The sequence below is a fragment of the Acinonyx jubatus genome, chromosome D4 (assembly GCF_027475565.1).
Source record: "Acinonyx jubatus isolate Ajub_Pintada_27869175 chromosome D4, VMU_Ajub_asm_v1.0, whole genome shotgun sequence".
Lineage (NCBI taxonomy): Eukaryota > Metazoa > Chordata > Mammalia > Carnivora > Felidae > Acinonyx > Acinonyx jubatus.
This window is the reverse complement of record NC_069391.1, coordinates 88,226,350-88,246,843: the sequence shown is the minus strand read 5'-3', so window position 1 is coordinate 88,246,843 and position 20,494 is coordinate 88,226,350. Positions and strand designations below refer to the sequence as shown.

The 20,494-nt window shown below is 48.7% G+C and overlaps 1 protein-coding gene across 1 annotated transcript in view; it reads right to left on the bottom strand.

Moving 5' to 3' along the window:
* Positions 1–9,634, bottom strand: part of SPTLC1 (serine palmitoyltransferase long chain base subunit 1) — a 51,659-nt gene extending 42,025 nt beyond the window's left edge. Inside the window, exons 1-3 of the mRNA XM_015082930.3 lie at positions 9,479–9,634; positions 6,792–6,899; positions 4,986–5,080 (exon numbers count right to left, since the gene is read on the bottom strand). Coding sequence (XP_014938416.2) covers positions 4,986–5,080; positions 6,792–6,899; positions 9,479–9,535 — 260 coding nt within the window. The 5' untranslated portion in view covers positions 9,536–9,634. The remainder of the gene's footprint in view (positions 1–4,985; positions 5,081–6,791; positions 6,900–9,478) is intronic.
* Positions 9,635–20,494: the final 10,860 nt, after the last annotated feature.

Here is a 20,494-nt window from a genome sequence, read left to right as displayed (position 1 = left end):
AGGCACGGGAAGGGAAAACAAGAGAAGAAACTCATTTTTCCACACACGTGTTAAAAATCCCAAACATCAGCGAAACAAATCCAGCAACGTACACAAACTAACCAAACGGCCCTGCTTAAATAGAGTTTATTCCAGGAACGGGAGGATTTCGTATTAATACGAAGACCTAGCAGTGACTTCCGGTAAACAAAACAGAAGGAAGGGAAAAACCCCTTTCAACCTGTGCCCTCTTCGATGGCACATAAAATGCCTCCAAGGTCTGTGTATCTGATGCTCCGAAGACCAGGACCCAAGGAGAGAGGACGCGTTGTGTGTGAGAGGTCAAAGCAGAGAGAAAGCTGCGTGTGGGCGGGCAGTGAGGAGCCGGGCCCCAGCTCCTGGAAAATGCTCCCACGCTGGGGACAAGGCTGCCTGAGCACGTAGGGCCAGGCGGGCGGGCTACAGGCAGCCTGAAAACCTTCTTAGGAGAAGCACAGATCATTCACACAGATCCCCTTCCTGCTCTGTAGAAAGATAGGAGACTTACTCTCTGATAAGGCATGACTATAAACTCAAAGTCCAAAGGACAACTGGAGGGAGGGGGCCCTGCTGAAACCAGAAATCAGATAGAAGTCTACAGAATGAAAAATGGGACACTGAGCCCTCCTCTTTGAAAACAAAGGAGTAAATCTTGGTAATCCCGGATTAAAAGAAGGGAGATTTTCAGATCTAACACAAAAGCACAAGAAACAAGCGGACAAAAGAGACAGACTGGACTTCATTAAAATTAAAAACATTTGTGCTTCGAAGCACAGGATCAGGGAAGTGACAAACAGAATGGGGGAAATATCTGCCTGTCATATATTTGATAAGGGAATGGCATCCAAAAAATATAAAGAACTCTTACAATTCAATGATAAAAGACAACCACCCCCCCCCCCCCCCCCCGCAAAATGGGCAAAATGGCTTAAGCGGGTAATTCTCCAGAGAAGATATATAAGTGGCCAAGTAGCACATGAAAAGACGCTCATTTTCATCAGTCATCAGGGAAATGCAGTGGGGTCCCACCTCCCACCTCCCGCCCCCCGGGGGGGCTGTGATGAAAGACGGTAAGCGTAGGCCAAGAGGTGGAGAATCACAACTCTCACGTCCTGCTGGTGGGAATGGAAAACGATTCAGAAGCTTTGTAAAACGGACTGGTGGTTCCTCAGAGTAAGCTCCTGTATAACTCAACAAACCCCATTCTCAGGTACACACTCAGGACAAATAAATACCCGTGCCCGCACACGCAGCCATTCATAGGAGTTCACATACGGATATACTTTTTCTTCTTTCGAGTGGAAACAATCCAAACGCCCAACGGCTGACAAATATACAACCAAAGTGTGACAAGTGTAGAGTGAAATTATTTTATTATTCCGCCATAAAACTGAACGAAGCACTGACACAAGCTATGACACAGGACAAACCTGGAAGAGATGCCACTAAGTGAAGGAAAGCAACACCAAGGGCCGCAAACTGTGGGACTCCTTTGGTACGAAACGTCCAGAAGAGTCAGATGCGGAGAAAGTAGATTAGGGGGCGTCAGGGGCTGGGGGAAGGGGAGAGAACAAGAGTGGCTGTAGGATCTCTTTCTGGGGTGATAAAAACATTCTGAAATAAGATGATGGCCATGGTTGCACAGCTCTGCGAACATACTAAAACCCACTTAACTGTGGTGAATTAAAAGGGTGGCTTTTCTGGCCCGCGGATGATACGCCAATAAGGCTGGTTTTTAAAGAAAAAAATCTCTCCAGGTTAAGTAACTTCACTTTCTCTTGCGTCAACTTGGCACTGAATGAAAAGCCCTCCTGCGTGAATTGAAAAGTAACCAAGATCATCAACCACAGCAAAACGGCCTTCAAGATTCTCTGTGGTTTTTACGACTGTTCACACACCGCTCGCGACGACAGTGAAAATGTTGCACACAGTGACACGAATATGGATGCTGTGGGTCACCAGACGCTGAGGTTGTCTGACAGACCAGTAAGAACCGGTAACACGAGCACACCAGGGCCAAAGAGAATACGAAGCCATTTTAGGATGCGTAAGGTCTCCAAAAACGAGTTCCACAGAGCTTCCTCGGGAGGCTCTGCGCACGTCCTGACTGCAGGTGGGGGGGCCAGGGAAGGCGGCTCTGGGCAGAGGTCGGGCCGCTACGGGCAGCGGGTACGTGTGAGCGTTCGGAATGCAGACGGCAGGACGAGTCACACCGACGTGGGGAAGCGAGCAAGCGGGCCAACGAATGAGGAAAACAGGAGCGTGCGAGCAAACGTAACCCCGATGCCGAAAACAAAGGATGCCGAGCTCCACCAATGAATGATACTGACGCGGCCACAAAACTGGGCGCACCAAGTAATCCAGGGACACGCGGTGCAGCCACAAACCTGCCAGGAGGAGGGCGGAAAGGCCCGCGGGTGCTCGTGGCAGGTGCCCAGGAGGCCGCACCACAGCCGGGGCCACAGCCGCCTTTCTCGGCCACACAAAGGTGGCAGAGGGGCGACTGCGGCCCGGGGAGGGCAGGTGTGCGTGTTCTCGGAGAGCCGGCCTTTACCTCCTGCAATTCACGGACAAAATGAAAACCGGAAAAGAACGAATATAATCAAGAAATAACAGCATAAGCAAGTTCCTTAGAAAAATACAGGAAAATCGCGGGAAAAAAAAAGAGAGGCTAAAGAAACACCGTGATCGCTTCTACACAGTCGGGATCTGGACGATCCGTGAGGACGGACGGACGGCACGGCAGATGGCAGTTTTTCTCACACAAACTTACGCATATGCGTAACTTAAAGACCCTATCGGTATAATCTGGCACGGTAACTGCTTGGGGCAGAAAAGTCATCTGTCATCTCAACAGACACAGGAAAACTTGGGATAACACTTAATATTCTGATTTAAAAAAAGTTCCCTTAGCAGATGGAGAAGAGAAAGGAAGACCGTAACTTGATCCAGATGATCTCTGAGAAGCCACCGACACACTGAGGTCCCTGTCACCACTCCCATCGACACTGCACTGGGAGGTGTGCAGTAACACAGGAACAGAAAGAAGAAGATGCTCCTCCCGACAGAAATGAATACGCTCTGGTACCTAGAGACGAATCTATTAAAAGATACACAACATCCATGTCCTGGTTGTTAAGCAGGCGTTACCATGGGTGGAAACCGATGAAGGGTACACGCGGGATATCGGTGGATTATTTCTCACAACCGCATGTGAATCTCTTATTTCAAAATAAAAAGTAGAAAAAAAAAAGATAAGCAGTCTTTATGAAGAAAGCTATGTAACTTTACTGCAGGACATAAGGGACCTAAGTATACGAGTGACACCCCGGGCACGTGGTGACAAGATTCAGTATCAGCAAGATTCCAATTAATCCAAATCGGTGCACTGCCTGGCCGCAAACCCAAGCTCCATTTTTGGTCAAATGTGATCAGTCACACTGACACTCACACCGAAGGAGACAGTTGTGAGCAGTCCAAGCAATTCTGAAGAACAAGGAGGTGCAGGACTCACTCTAGTCAAGGCCTGTTCTTTTTTAAAATGTGTATTTTGAGAGAAAGAGAGAGAGAGTGCATGCAGAAACACGAGCAGGGGAGGAGCAGAGAGAGGAAGAGACAGAATCCCAACAGGCCCCACGCTGTCAGTGCAGAGCCTGATGCAGGGTTCGATCCCGCTAACCAGGAGATCAGGACCTGAGCTGAGATCAAGAGTCAGACGCTCAACCAACCGAGCCTCCCAGGTGTCCCAGAGCCTATTCTTAAGCTGTGCTATTTATATGAAGTTCCGGCATAAGGAGAGACAAATATACCAAAAGAATAGAAATAAAGCCAGAATCAGACCTGTTAGAAGGACATGTACACAAAAGAAGGGAAATCTCTACTCAGCGGCAGAAAGTGGACAATTCAACTTAGGAATGCTGGGATAGCTGACCACCATACAGAAACAGGCGAATTCAGCCTCTGGGTGGGGGAAGGACTTCACCACAGCATTAACGACGAGTAAGTGCGAGGTGAGAACACGTAAAAATTCTGTAGGACCAAAGAAACCATGACATGAAGAATACAAGACTCCCTCAGATCAGACCAGAAGTGGGAGGATACACACTCAGGAGACACCCTGCATCACAGTTTTATACACAAACTACTGAATCATCTCCTGGCGTCAGGCAGACGTGTTAAAAGTATAAAGATAAGCAAAGGAGAGACATCCACCAACTTCAAGGCAATGGTTATCCTGTGTGGGAGATACGAGAAAGTGGTAGATGGGAAGGGGTTTCTTTCGCAGTAACTGAAATGGTTTCTTTCTTTTGTAAGGTAGATTTGAAGACAGCAAAACGTTCACGCCTATTGATTCCGGGCGGTGGGTATGCTTGTGTCAGGTATTTTCCGTATACTTAAAACACTTCTTAGCTGAAGAAAGCAGATACGGCAAGAAAGATATGCAACAGGGGAAGCCGAGTCAAAGCTGGAAAAGACCCTGGAGGCAGGGAGGGAGGCGGCGCAAGCAGGCTCAAGGGTCAGAGCTGGGACTGGGAGTCAGCGTCGCCCGCAGCTGACGAGTCAACGGCAGTGAGCGCACTCTGCTAACACCTGCTCACGAAGGTACCCACACAGATCTAGACTCAAAAACAACCACGGTGAGGAAAGCAGGAACGCTGCTTTTCATTTTAAGCATGTCTCGCTATTGGTCATATTATTGTGAGCATGTATTGTTCCCCAAAAAATCATTTTTTGAACAGAGGAAAGGACGAACTGCAATGCCCAAATCGGAAACTATACAGAACGGCCACACCGTCCTTAGAACAGAGTTATATACTGGGATCTAAAGCAGAGTGTTTCCGATCTCCGGAAATTTCTGAATGTTTTATTTCTGTTAAAAAAGAAATACTACACAAACCAGTGTGTGCTTTGGTGAGTACACCCACGGGAGACCAAGTGCAAGTCCGTGGAGGAGTGAACCAATTTACCCTGAAACGACGTTGTAGTTGAGAGCAGGATGGTCTCCGGAGACGGGAGGGACAAGAGGTTCCGGCTGCCACTCTTCAATCAGCTCCTCCTTTTCCTACGGGAGGAAAGGAGTTAAAATACAGCAGGGTCTAGTCACGGGACGGCGACCGTTCTGTCCCCAGATTTCTGCTACAAATCAACCAATAAATTCCTCATCTGCTTCTGCCGACGACCGCGCGGCAGAGAGCGGCAGCCCCGAGGCCACCTGCGGCCGTGGAGACGGGTGTTAGAAGCGGCCAGCGATCCCCTCGTGTGCGAGAGATTGCAGGTCTACAGAGCCCAGACCCGGGCACTGCGCCTGTGATGCCAGAAGGGAAGCTTTACAAGCACCACTGCCATGGTCACAGTTTGTGTTCTTCCCTGGCTTTCAGGGGAAGATGGCCATGGTTACCGGATCTTGCTGAGTTTGGCTTTCAGAGGACTGCCCTAAAATCACGGTTGGTCATTCTTTAAAAAAATGTCTATGTGCATGGATTGCCATGTGTAGAAATGAAAACTCAAAAGACTATAAATGATCCACCTCTTAAAAAGCCGAGCTAGAAACCAGCTGCACGGCCACCCGATCACTCCCGAGGAGTTCTGAAACGCCAAGGACCTCTGCCCTGGATGGCCCAGTCTTCCTGCAGTGCTGTCCAGAGCGTTCCCTGGCATGCTAATCCCACAGGTAGTCAGGACAAGAGGGGGGGAGGGCGGGCATCTCCGGTCAAGGTTAGCATATGTCTCCAAACACAGGTTCAAAGATCCATTGGCCTAGAAAAGGTTATGCAAAATCACGCAATGAGATCTCTCCTACTCTGCTTTAGTCAGGCCTCCAAAACGTTTTTGCCCTCAGAACAAAACGTTCCGATGGCCCGGGGACCATCTGCTGCACGTCCCCGGGGGGACACGGCCTGACACCCCCCCCACGATTAATATTAACGACCAGGACGACCACAGCCAGGAAGTGCAACCGGGGAAGCGATGGCCACGCTGCTGCGTTCATTCTGTTCCCCAGCACTTGTTCCTGGGACGGCTCGGTCTCCGTGCTGTACTCAGTGCTGCCGGGTGAGCCCAAGTTGTTGAGCTTTTTATAAGCATTCGGGCACGGTGCTACAGGGGCTGGGCGGGGAAACAACCTGAGCGACAGAGACCACACCACAGTCACAACCGCTCTTCCCTCTTGCACTGGGGCACAGTTCCTGAGTGCTCCTACTGAGTGACCAGGATGCACTTCCTGTTCACAAGCGCCCTCATCCCTCCGGCTCACGGAACTCCTCATGGCCTCTAGATGCTTCTGTTTCCTAAGGTTCACCCAGGTAGGCCTTGAGCTGGGCCCCGTACCAGAGAAGGCATCAAAACTGAGTTTGGGGTAGGGAGGTGGGAAGATTCTTTTCAACCCCAAATTTCCTTTAGGAAGAACACAGGGAAAACCTTCATTCAGGTTTCAGAAACTATGGTGGTTTTCCTGAGCAACTCATGTAATCCTGCACATCGACAATCGAAATCCAGAAGCTTCCCTTCTACCATCTATTCCTAAGACTGCTGCTGGCCTCTAGCCACGTGCAGAGGTCTCTGACGTGCAGAGGTCTCTGACGTGGTATTCCTCTCGGTCTTGACTTTATTCCTGGCTTCCCTGTATTTTGGTACCCTGAGGTTTCATGGTCTTTGATTTGTTTACATAACAGAAAACATTTTAACATACCTAGTTCAGTCGCCACAAGTACTTTTTGGAAAGATGTAGCCACTATAATCATACAGTGAATAATAAAAGAAATTTAATTTCTTACCTTGACTGTAAGATCAGATCGTTCTTGTAACTTGTAAGTTTTAGAGAAGAGAAGTCTGATTATCCAGAGAATTAGAATTCCTTCCAAAATAAGATGGTAAGCAGGAGCCTAAGAGTGAGTCAAAAACCAAAAAAGAAATGAAGTGAACCCTTCCAAAATCTGCACATAAAACGTACTGCACCTGTATGTATTGCCTCCCATGACCTTTAACCTATTATTTCTTAGGATTTATTTTCAAACTCCTTTCATTTCCACTCATTCCTTTCCCCATTTCTTTTTTTTTTTTAATCTTTTATTTTATTTTTTAAGACCGAGAGAGAGTGTGAGTAGGGGAGGGGCAGAGAGAGAAGGAAACACAGAATCTGAAGCAGGCTCCAGGCTCTGAGCTGTCAGCACAGAGCCTGATGTGGGGCTAAAACCCACAAACTGTGAGATCATGACCTGAGCCGAAGTCAGACGCTCAACCGACTGAGCCACCCAGGCACCCCATCCCCACTTCTAACAGTTGGTAATTTCTCCTTCACGTGATAAATCTTTAATAGTGCAGCTTTAAAACCTCTGTAGGAAAGGAATTTAATTTTTAAAATAAAAGCTTATGCAGAATCCCAACAGGTCAAACAATGTCAACTATCAGATCCGTCAGACGAGGTGCCTTCCTATTGGTGGGAAAGGACAGTAATGAACGCTGCATAGCTTCACCCGTCTGCTGCCACCCTCGTCTACCCCAGATCAGTCAAAAGAGTTACGTGGAAATCAGTTTCCACTATTTTTAGAGTTTTGCACATCTCACTCTATTCTATCTGATAAGCCTCTAATAAGCCTCCTTAAATCCTTCTGGGAACATGGCTGGGGAAACAAACAAACAAACAAAAGACTGTATAAATGACTAAAGGAACGTCAGGTCTTTTTTCTGCAGTAGTTCCCCACAAGTATGCAGTGTGTTTCATGTCAACAGGCACATAGACACCTTACTGAAATTATCCATGCCACGTCTTCAAGTGCACATTTGCAAGACGTACAGCTGACTTTTATGTTTTGCACAACTGGACACGGTAAGTACATGTGGAAGACTCCAGATAGCAACTAAACCTCAGTCAGTTACAGAGTGATCTACTCCAACAGGCCGTCATTGGAAAAATCACTTAAAAGAGACAGTCAGAAATGTAAATACAAACTATTTTGAAACATCAGACAGAAAGTGAAGATGATTTACCATAGTTTAAAAAAATTCAGAATATGGCAACAGGAAAACTGTAAATTCAGAGATGAACTCCTAAGTCAATGTGCAAATATTTTTCTGACTACGTACAAAGGTTACATACACTATTACTTCTTTGTTTTGCTTTTCTCAATAATTATATTCCAGTAGGCAAACATCTGCTAAATCACGAAGCATCCCACTCCAGAAAGAAACCATCCTAAGAAAAACTGAGATACCAATTGTCTAGTGAATTAATCAAAATCACAAATGCAGCTTCTTTTCCTGGAAATGTTACATCCAAGAGGACACCCGAGTCTTGGTCAGTTATGCACCCTTCAAAAAAGAAGCAACAACATACAACAGAAAATTATTCATTTTTTAAAAAATTCAATTTCAGTGGCTCTTCTCTTAGTTACTGTAATTAGCTTAGGATCAGCCATCACTTACACCACACCTGTTCTGTCAACTGTTTTTCAGGAAGCCCTGGTAAGTTCTTTAGTGGAAGACACCATGGTCTCCCCTGGCAGTAGGCAGCTATGTTAAGCTTTTAACAAATCATCAAAAGAAAATTGGTATTTGCTTTAAACAAATACGAGCTCTATAAGCACAGGAATTTTTGCATGTTTGTTCACTGCACTATCCCTAGTGTCTAGATGTGTGCTGTCCCAATACCTTGGCCTCTAGTCACCACGTAACTATGTAAATATACATCTAAATGAAATGAAATGAAATACTTAGTTCCTCACTTGCACTAGACACATTCCAAATGCCTAACTGCCACCTGTGGTTAGTGGCTGCGACACTGAATAGCTCAGATACACAACATGCAGAAAGTTCTACCGGATGGGGTATCGAAGCTCAGTAAACACATGTCAAGTGAATGAACATTCTCTAAGACTTAAGTTCTGCTATCATAGCTATCACCTGACACACGTGAAACAGACAGCCTTTCAAAGCACTCGTAATTATTCCGCCTTTAAAAATCTCTAAAAAGTGTTCTACCTTTACAAGACAGAAAATGAGACGCATGTGGAAGAATGACAAACTATTTCATATCCCTAATTCCTAAATCATTCGGCTTTCCTAAACCCTCGCCCCGACAAAAACGAACTCCTTTCTACTGCAATTCGTTCCCCTATTACCTGATCCACAGTCCCGAGGACTTGAAACCCCTAGGACCTTCCCAGGCTGAGATCTTCCACTCCATTTTCACCACCCTGCTTCACCATCAGTCCCAACTCTGGTTTCTGAGGACCAGCCTCGCTCCAGCGCCCCCTCCCACCTGTTCCTTTCCCGTGCCCGGACGGAGACCCTCGGTTCCCGCTCCCGCCCGTGCCTCCCCCGCGAGCCTCTCCAGCGAGGGACGACGAAGGTCCGGGCGTGACCCAGCCAACCCTGCCCGGGACTCAGACCACAAACCCACAGGAGCCGTCCCACCCCTCCAGGGCCGGGTGTGGTCCTGGGCCGCTCGGGCCGCCAAGCTCACCTCGTAGAGCGCCTGGACCATCTCCACCAGTACCCACTGCTCCGCGGCGGTCGCCATAGTCAGCCGCTGGGGCCTCCTTCCGGAAGGCGGTTCTCAGGTACGTCAAACAGAGCGCGGCGCAGCTCAGTGACGTTTCGCTCCTGGGGGCGGGGCTGGCGAGCGCTGGGCACGCCTCCTGGCGCTTGCGCACTGGAGGAAAGCGAGCGGTAGGGGCTTAAGGGAGTGGGTGGAGATCTTGGGGTCTCGCCTGGAGGCCTAGAGGGGTGGGAACAGCGGGATGGCTTTTGTGACAGGTGTTCCCCTGTGGCTGTGAGGTGGCACACCCCGTGCCGGGGCTCTCGGGAGGGAGGGACTAATAATAAATGGCCTTGCCCTGGGCAGGCAGTGTTAGGCAATCACAGAAGTCCTCTTATAAATTACACAAGTAACCCAGGAATGCATTATTATATATTTACAGAAATATAAATGCAAATGGCCACCTCTAACACAGCCCTTACCATGTGTCCTGCATAGACGAAACGCTTGGCGTGTATTAAGCCCTACAGCAGTTTGGTGTGAAATCTAGAACCTTCGTAGGCACCTGCAAACATGGTGTGCGTATACTTACTTGGTTTGGATTTCTTAAATGTAACTGGGACCCTGGGGACAATATTGATCTACAGCTTGGTTTTGCTTTTTTTCTCTTCTTTTTTTCTTGTAATGTTTTTTCCATGTGTCTATACATCTTATATTGTTAATGAAGAAGACTATTTCTTGGAATAACGTGTTGTATATACATATTTCTTGTTCCATTTTATTTAAATATTTTCCTGTTGGTAAACACTTAGGTTGTTTTCCACTTTTCCCTCTGTCACCAACAATGCTGCAGTCTACATCTTCCTGTTTCGGTGGGAATATTCCTGAAGCGCTTTCTCAAAGTGGAATTTTAGAGTGCGCAACAGTATTAGCTCTGATAACTACCACCAAGCTGTTGTCCAGGATGGCTCAACCATTTTAAACTGTTTGCAAGTGTAGTCACACTCTAGCTCATGATGGCTATAATCAATCTTTTTAAAACTTTTGCCAATTTAATGGAGATAAAATGGTACCTCACTGAGTTTTATTGTTTATGCTTCTGGTTATTCATGAGGTTGAACAACTTTTTATTGACATTTGTAGCCTCTCAGTCACCAATTCATATTCTTTGCCCACTCTTTTTATAGGTTATCTTTCATGTTCTTACGGATTTACAAGAGCTCTTTCTACATTCTGAGTATCTTCTATCTTCCTCTTTCATATGTGACATTTTTGCCCCGCTTCTTTCCAGCTGTTTGTTGTCCTCTGTCACAGCTACATTTTAGGTTGTATGTAATGTGGCAGTCTGTTCCTTTATTGCCTCTGGATTTGGATCTCGCTTAGAAGGGCCATCTCCACCACACCTACGCTTTCCTCCCATGCTTGCGTCCGTTTGTTGTTGTTGACAGCTCTTTGATTCCTCTGAAAATTGTATTTTTGTATGACGAGAGGTACGGGTCTTGTAATTATTCTTTCCTAAAGGAATAACAGATTTCCCCAAGGCCACTTATTTGAGTAATCCTGACTCTCCCCAATACCGTGAGCTGGCACCAGCCCCGTGCACTACATTTCCACGTGGAATGGGCACTACGTGCCTGATGAGGGAGGTGCTCTGCCAACATCCCCTGGGACCCAGTACTGTACATGTGCCCGCTGCCTCCGCAGGGGCTTTTATTCCCAACAGCCAGCACCTGCACCCTCAGGCTACCGAAACCCTGCTGATGTGTGAAGGTCCTCCTGTTTCCTGCTCTCATGGAAAACTGGAAGGATCCGGGCACATAGATTTTCCCAGGCAGCCAGCCCTTAACTGGGTAGATGATTTGCGGTGGCTGGGATGTACACGTTGCAGCTTCCTCGTCCCCCGTAGCAAGGTAATGCTGAGCGCTGAGCGGTCGACTTCACCGTCTCTGCTGGATTGAGTTGGTAGTGCCATCTGCAAATTCTTGGATACACCCATTAAGAGGGAGAGTCTACGATTCCTCCCGTGAGGCTGGGCAGATCTTTGTGGTGGCTTCCACAGTAGGATTCAGCTGGCATGCAGAGAGATCGTGTGGGGACCACATAGAGATAGAAAGAGACGGCCGAGGGGCCCCGAACTTCTCCCACCCCCTCGGTTGCAAGCCGCTGCTTTGGGAGTGTTTATTATGTGGGAGTTAGCTGCTACAACAGGAAGAATCCTTCCCCGTCTCGCCCGGCTTCTGTGGCTCTCCCTTAGCTCATGGCTGCATAACCACAATCTGCCTCTGTCTTCGCATGGCCTTCTCTTCTCCGTCTGTCCTCTATGTGCCTGGTAACAGATATCTGTCATTGGACTAAGGACCAACCGTGATGACCCACGATGATCTCATCTCAAGGGCCTTAACGTAGTCACATCTGCAAGGAAACTTTTTCTAAATAAGGCCATACTCACAGGTCCCAGGATTTAGGATGTGGACATGTCTTTTTCGGGGTGGGGGGGGCACCACTCAACCCACTATAGTCTAACCTCTGGCCACCCAATTCACGTCTGTCCCACATGCAAAATACATTCATCCCATCCAACGGTTTCAAAACCTTAACCCACATTTACATATCACGAGCTCAGAAAGCCCCAAATGTCATCATCTTAATCATCAGAATCAGAGATGGGTGAGTGCCGGCCCGATGCATCCAGGGACAAAGTTCTTCTCGATGTATTGGCCAATGAAACTAGAAGATCACGTACAAAATGCAATGGTGAGACAGGTATGGGATAGGTATTCCCATTCCAAAAGGGAGAAAACGGAAGGAGCAAAGAGGTCACCAGTCCCAAGCAGGTTAAGAATGCTGCAGCAGAACCAGTTACATTTGGTTTCAAGGTCTGAGAACGGTCTCCGTGGCTTGAAGCTGCACTGTCTGGGCCCACAGCTCCGGCCTCCGTGCCCCGGCAGCTCGCTGAGCCTCTGCTTCCACCCCTCCTACCTCCAGCTTCACGGCTCTGCCCCCAGAGTCATTCTTGCTTTCTCTGAAAGGGCAGCATAGAACTGAGTGGCTCGATCAGCCCACTTTCTGGCTACAGAATTCTGGAAATCTGACAGCCCTCTTTTACTTTGTCCCATCTCTGTCCCTCAGGCCAAGCTGGCGGTGTCCCGCTGACACAACGTTCTCAAAAACTTTGTGGGTCTCCCAGGTCTGTCATGAGGATTCATGCCAGTAGGCAAGAGGGTCCCCCACAGATCCTTCTGGCAAACCCCACGTCTGTTCCTGGCTCTGCTGAGGTGATTGAGTGGATCCGTGAGTCCCCTGCTTACCTCTTCAGCAAGAGGTTGTCCAGCCTCATCCCTGGCCCTCTCTCTTGAGCACACTTCCCCAACAGGAAAGCTACTCTTGGGGCGCCTGGGTGGCTCAGTTGGTTAAGTGTCCAACTTTGGCTCAGGTTACGATCTCGCGGTTCATGCGTTCGAGCCCCGCCTCAGGCTCTGTGTTGACGGTTCGGAGCCTGGAACCTGCTCCGGATTCTGTGTCTCCCTCTCTCTCTGCCCCTCCCCTGCTCGCACTCTGTCTCTCTCTCTCTCTCCCCCCCCTCTCAAAAATAAATAAACATTAAAAAAAATTGAAAGATAGACAAAAAACAGTGAAGCAACTCATTTTTCATCCTTTGCAATGTGGAGAAGCCAAGAATCTCCTGAATCATCAAGCACTGGTTTTGTTTTTGCCTAACGGTGCCTTCCTCGACTTACCTCTTTCCTCTCCCATTTTCTTATAATCAGCAAGGAGGGACCAGTCCGCACCTTCAACGCTTTGCTGAGAAATCTCCGCTAATTGTTCAGGTGCATCACTTACAAGGTCTGCTTTCCACACGACTACAGGACACGAGTCAGCCAAGTTCTTTGCCGGCCTACCGCGAGGAGAGGCTCACCTTTCCTCCAGCTTCCAATACCATGCTCGTCATTTCCTTCTGAGACTTCAGCAGACATGCCCGTAACGTCCGTGTTTACCACCATTCTGCTAATGACGAGCTACGCCTTCTTGGAGGTGACAGAATCCTTCTCTCCCCACGCTCTTCATTTCCTTCGGAGCCCTCACCCGATCGCCTTTAAAGTCTCTATTTTTACTAATAGTCTCTTCAGGGGAGTCTAGGCTGTATCTCTCATGCAGCTCAAAATTCTTCCAACTTCTACCCTTGCCTAATTCCAAAGCCACGTCCACACTTGGAGGTATTTGGCACAGCAACACTCGGCTTCCCAGGACCAAAATCTGTATTAGTTTTTTAGGGTGGCCGTAACAGATTACCATAAACTGGGTTGCTTAAAATGAAAGAAACGTATTCTCTTACAGTCCTGGAGGTCAGAAGTGCAAAGTCAAGGGTCTGTAGGACTGCACTCCCTCAGAAAGCTCTAGGGGAGAATCCTTCCTTGCTCTTGCTAGTTCTGGTGGCTCCCTGTGTCCCTTGGCTGGCGGCTGCTTTGCTCCGGTCTCTGCCTCCACTTTCACGTGACCTTCTCCTCTTTCCACGTGTCTCCTCCGTGCTTCTTATAAGGACACTTGCCATTGGATTTAGGGCCCATCTGGATAATCCAGGATGATCTCATCTTGGGATCCTTAATTACACAACCACCACCTTTCCTTCCTGATTCGACTACCAAATCAGTATTGCATAATATTATATAATCATTGTATAATATTGTATACGATATTGTATAATAAAGTTGTATACCCAATATTATATAGCTGTATAATCTAGTATGTACCTATGCATATAGTATCATGTAAGTGCCTAACATTAAGCTTTTGATTGCTGAGGCGTCCATTTCAAAAGACACCCATTCCAGGGGCGCCTGAGTGGCTCAGTCAGTGGAGTGTCTGACTTTGGATTTCGGCTCAGGTCCTGATCTGTTTGTGGGATCAAGCCCTGCGTTGGGGTCTGTGCTGACAGCATGGAGCCTGCTTGGGGTTCTCTCTCTTTCTCTCTGCTCCCCACCCCTGTCCTCTCTCTCTCTCTCTCTCTCTCTCTCCTTGTGATCTCTACCCTTCCTGACCTGTGAGTAATAAATCTTGTTCCTGAAGTTTCCTGATGGATGTCACTGAGGGGCATCCTGCAATCATAATAAGAACCACAAGGGCAGCACGAGCCACAACATTGGCTCTGCTCAGGGAAATGTCTGGGGAGGGGGGGGGCTGAGGTGAGTATCCCAGGCAGTCTCTGCTGAGGGCATCACTACCCACAGTCTGGAGCAGACACAGCACACAGACTTAGGTATTATATGTAGTAACGTGAAACATTTTTCAGTTCTTCTGCGGGCACTAGGTGGGTCCTCTCGAGCTGAAGAATTGTGTCTTTCTTCGGTCCTAGAACAATTTCTTGATTATTTCTTTGACTATTTCTTCCACATTATTTATGAACTCTTTTTCAAAAGCTCCCATTTCTGGTCAAAAACATTTGCAAACTATACATCCGATAAGAACTTAATATCCAGGATACGTAAAGAAATCCGGCAACTCAATAACAGAAACCCAAACAGTCCACATAAAAAATGGGCAAAGGATTTGAACAGACATTTTTCCAAAGAAAATACACAAATAGTCAAAAGCACATGGAAGGATCTGAATCATAAACTCAAATGTGGTTAAAATAGTAAATTTTGTTATGTAGGTGTGTTTTACCACAGTAAAAAAAAAAAAAAAAAAAAAAAAAAGCCCTGCTTTTTCTTTATATGTATACATTTTTCTTTCATATAAATTAATTGTTTTCAAAATTTCTGATTTTTGTTCTTTCATGATTCATTTTGGTAAAATTTCTTTCTTTTGTTTTAAAGTTTGTATTTCTTTATTTTGAAAGAAACAGGGCGGAGGGGCAGAGAGAGGGGAAGGGAGATAAAGAGAATCCCAAGCAGGCTCGAACTCAGCACGGAGCCCGACATGGGGCTCGATCTCACCACCATGGAATCATGACTGAAATCAAGTCCGACGCCCAACCGACTGAGCCACCCAGGCGCCATGTTTTTTGGTAAAATTTCTGATGTTGGTATTCTAGTCCACTAATTTTATCTGTGCTAATGCAGCCCATCAGACCAGTGGTGTCCACTTGAATTTCAGTGATCATGTCTAGGAATGTTAATTATTTTAAATTCTAGACGTAGAATTCCCTCCCTCCATCCATCCATCCATCCCTTCATCAACAGATACTCACTGAGCCCTCCCTCAGGCACTGGAGATACAGAACTACCAACAACAGTGACATCCTGGCCTCCTAGAGCGTTGGCTGTAGCAGGTGGACAGACAATGAACGGACACACCTAGAGATGTGGCTTAATGTCAGAAACGCTGTGTAGAAAAGAGAACTATGGAGGGAAATGGAGATAAAGCATTAGAGAGAGTGGACAGGGCAGGCCTCTCTGAAGATGTAGCATTTGGACAGAACTCAATGAAGGGAGGGAATGAAACCCGTGAGTGTTTTGTGAGTGAGGGAGGCCAAGGGAGGACAAAGTGAGGGCAAATGCCTGGAGGGTTCAGGAAACCCCGGAGTGTGGCTGATGTGGGGCGAGGGCGGTGGCTGCTCATCCCCAGGCAGCAGGGGGGCAGCGAGGAGGGGAGCCGCCCTGCCGGACACGCCACTGGAAGGTAGAGCTGTTGGGGTTCGCCGCTGTGGGAGGACAGAAAGGGGATCAGGGACGCCCCGAGGTCTTTCGCCCGAACCACAGAGTGAATGGCATCCCCGTTTTCTATGATGGGGAGGATGGAAAAAGAGCGAGTTGGGGGGTGGACGTCAGACAGCCACACGGAGATGTGCCAGGGGCAGGTGGATGTTCGGAGGAGAGGCTGGGAACAGAGATGTAAAGCTGACGGTCTAGTGGCCAGAAGAGATTCCGAAGCCGGAGGGAATGGGTGTAGACGTGGGGAGGGGTACAAAGCCTGTGCCCCGCAGCACCCCGATCTGCTGAGGCAGGCGTCCTGGAGACATTCCCGGTGACACGCAGCCCCCCAAGGAAGGAGCAAACAGGAACGAGGCCGGCGTGGGATGGCTCCCTCAGACAAGAAGGGGAGGAGGTGTGGGGCGGCAGCCTGGGAACAGGCCTGCTGTGTGACCGGGTCACGCTGGATCAGGGGAAAGGGCCTGGGTGGGCCCACCACCAAGCAAAGGAAGAAAAAGAGGCAATTAACCCCAGAAGCAAAACGTTACAGAAAGAAATCATTGTTTGGCTTAGCGGTGAACGACATTGAAAGTCATTTGGCCATGAAAACACTCAGAATGAGCTTACCAAATCGGGCAACACGGAGAAGCTGGGGGAGCCGGTGGAGAGGGTGCGGGGGGTTCACAACGCGAGCCGGGACAAAGCCTTCCCATGTAAGTCAGTCTGGGTTGCCTCGGCTGTAAGAGACTACATGTGACTTCTACGGAGGTGCTCAGTGACCCCACACACCAGGAAGCTGGCGGAGGCAGTTCCAGAATTCCATCAGCGGCTCGGCCATGTCTAGGACCCAGACTCTTTCTAGTTTCCACTAGGCCATCCTCAGCACGGTGGCCTTGCGTCATGAGGACTGTCCCCAATTCCAGATGGCCACAATGCCACGCAATCACGTGCAGTCAGGATGAGCGAGGCAGGGCAAAAAGTCCTCTTCTCTTGAGGTCTGAGGTTTTGTCTGGAAACCTGCTTTTTCCCGGGACTTCTCCAGCATCCTTCCCTTTATACTTTACTGGCCAGCACCGGCCATATGCCCACCCCTGACCCATTACTAGGAAATTACTAGTTACTAGAATTAGCCAACCGATTACGATTCATCTTGCGGGCCTGTGGGCTGGGTCTGTCCTCACTGTGATCAAGGGGTCTCTGCCCACTGCCTGAATTCTCTGGAGTTCTGTTTTCAGGAAAGGGGGCGGGGCTGGAATTGGATGCACCGTAGCCCCATGAGATCAGCCCAAGTCCTTAACTATGCCTGTGCCCTGAGCCCCAACCCCACCAGCCTTTCGTCTCCTTTCCTCCTGTCTGTGCATCTTGGCACACGTACTGGGGAGGTACACTCTGTATCCAGAATCCTCTCTTCTCCCAGCCGACATCTGAAATACGCACATTTCAGATATCAGCTCAGACACCGCTTTCTCAGGGAGCTGCCCGCTTCAAGTTACCTGCTGTCTTAGAACTCGGCCCCTCTCGGTTTCGTGTAATAAAACTGCAGTGCTGTGTGTGCACGTGTGGGATACTGTCTGTCCCCTCCACACTCCAAAGTGGTGAGCTGGGACAGGATCTTTGTCACCATATCCACAGGCATCTAATAACAGACACTCAATAGTTAGTAAATAGCCAAACGGTGGGTTTGCTCCCTCAACTTCACCCATACCTCCTTACGCTGGTGCTCTGCCTACACTTGAAGGCATTTTTAAAAAGTCATTCTGTATTTCAATCCCGAAAAACTTCAACAGGGTGATCTTAAATTGCCCATACTGTAAGTTCCGTTTTGCTTAAACAGGAATTTATTTTATGCTCGGCGAACTTTGTAAGTTTCAGCTCAGGATACTACAAAGAAGCCATTTATAAGGATCCAGAATCCTTTTCATCTTTCGAAGTTTGGGATAACAGCAGTTACCCATTTTTAAAAAGTCCAGGGGTTGGGGGGCCTGGGGGGCTCAGTCGGTTGAGCGTCCGACTTCAGCTCAGGTCACGATCTCCCAGTTCGTGAGTTCGAGCCCCGCATCGGGCTCTGTGCTGATTGCTCGGAGCCTGGAGCCTGCTTCGGATTCTGGGTCTCCCTCTCTCTCTGCCCCTCCCCCATTTGCACTATGTCTCTCTCATTCTCAAAACTAAGGAAACATTTAAAAAGAAGTCCAGATGAACATGACTAAGAGACTCCCCTTAAAGAAGGCCTAAACTGATAGTTCTAGAAACCAGTATGTTTTACTAATAAACCCGACCTGCAGTGCTCTGTGCTCATAGTTTATCATAAAGAAGGGGAAACACGTTTCTATGGATATCTTATGGATATCCCTCCTACACGTACCGGCTCTGTGACCTTGGGCGGGTTGCTTAACCACTCTGGGCCCCAGTTCCCTCAATTGCAAAAGGGGCCAAGCCGTTGTGAGAGTCAGGCAGGCTGGCACATGCCAAGTGCTGACAACGGTGGCCAGGCCCTGACAGGGACCTGACAGGGACAGCCATGCCTGTTACTCATCTGGCACAGCCACCGGCTCTCAGCATAGACTCATCAAAAGCGTGGGTTTCAAGGTTTGGACCCACACCCCATCGCTTCACCAGCTCTAAGACCCTTGTTAACTTATGTAACCCCTCTAAACCTCTGTGTTCTCATCTGTGTAATGGGGGTCCCAATATCCACCTCACGAAATAGGGTTGAACTAGGTCAAGTGTGTCCATAAGCACCTAGCATACGGTACTGCTCTCGCCCGGGGCCCTGACTGCACCTGAGACTTCAGGGCGTGAAGGGCATTCGAGTTCCAGTTCAGTCATTTGTCAGAAGAAACAACTCAGCCCCAGAAGGACAGGGATAAAGTGACTTGCTGAAAGTCACCCAGCTAGGGAGAGAGGGAGAGAGAGAAAGAGAGCACAACCCTGTTGTGACAGAGTGCCGCTCTGGGTTTTACGAAGAGAGGTTTTGTTTCACTGTGTTTACATGGTGCTGTTATGCAATCGCCTTTCCTTCTAGGGCTTGCTGGTCCTGAGGTTCTGCTGTGACCCAGCGAGGCACAGAGAAGCAGTAAGAAATTAGCCCTGTGAGCCAGCCCCCCTAACCTGTCACTATGCTCTGGGGGCCCTGTCACAGACGATGGGTTTTCTCCGGTCCTCCGCAGAGGAGGGACTGATGGACAGGGCAGCTCTGGGGAACCCTGGGGCGGAGGCCGGCCTGGTTCCGAGACCCCTGTGCTGTCCCCGGGCCAGAAGTCCCGGGTCCTTGGCAAATCTCTATCTCTCTTCCCTGTAATGGGCAGAATGTAATTGTTCCCTCAAATGAGAGCATTGCTTTTCAGCGAAAGTCTTCTTTTAATCAGTGACCTTTAAATACTGCCATTGTGCGCCTGATGAGTTACCTACAAAGGGCTCCGGGCCGTATCAAATAAGTATCTGGAATGTGGAAAAGAATCCCAGTGCCTAATCCCTCTCGAAGGTTCCCTGAGCCAAATGGGGTTCCAAGTGACCCCGGTGTGGCCTGTGAATGCGCCGGCCATGGCATCGGAGGGAGCTCCGGACCTGAGCGTTGGGCCCTGACACGCTGGGGTGATGGGGGCTCACCGAGGCGGCAGGACTAGGATTTTCCTCCTGCATGTGAAGTGGGGTCCAGGGGGCTGCTGCTGCTGAATCAGGCCGACCCGGGTCCGGCATCACCTCCTGCAAGAACAGAATCGTACCTGCTTTTCCAGTGTGGACGCTGCTCGGTTCTTCCAAAGGGGACAGAATGTAGTCACAGTGGCATTTCCAAAACAAGACAAGACAGAATCCGATGTCCTAGGAAAGTTGAAAATGAAGAGTTGACACGAGGTCAGAGGAGTCGAAGGGAACAAAGAAATTGCTCACAGGAAACTTCATAAATGCACTGGAACAGCTGCAGTGAGCGAGCCCAAGAGAAAGCGAGCGGCGTGCATCCGTCCGTCCGGGGCTACGTCCCTGTGCAGGCAGACTGCTCTGGAGGGGAGCCCCGGGGATGGTTCCGTCACACGGACATGTCTGGAGATCACCGGAGGCCCGAGTGTCAACCAGTCCTGCCCCACCGGTTGAGATGGCTAACTGGCATTTGTCATTCAGGAAACAGCTTTTGAAATTTAGCATTTCCACCCATTTCAAAATGACTCGCACTAAGGGAGTGCACCTGTCGTGAGGAGCACTGGGTGATGTGTGGATGGGCTGAGTCGCTCTATCGTACACCTGAAACTCCTCTCACCTGGCACGTTAAGTAACGGGAATTACAATTAAAAACTTAAAAAACAAACAAACAAACAACCCAATCAGGTTCCCCAGGAATCTCACCAGTTTTTAGACATTAGAGTGAAATGTACACATT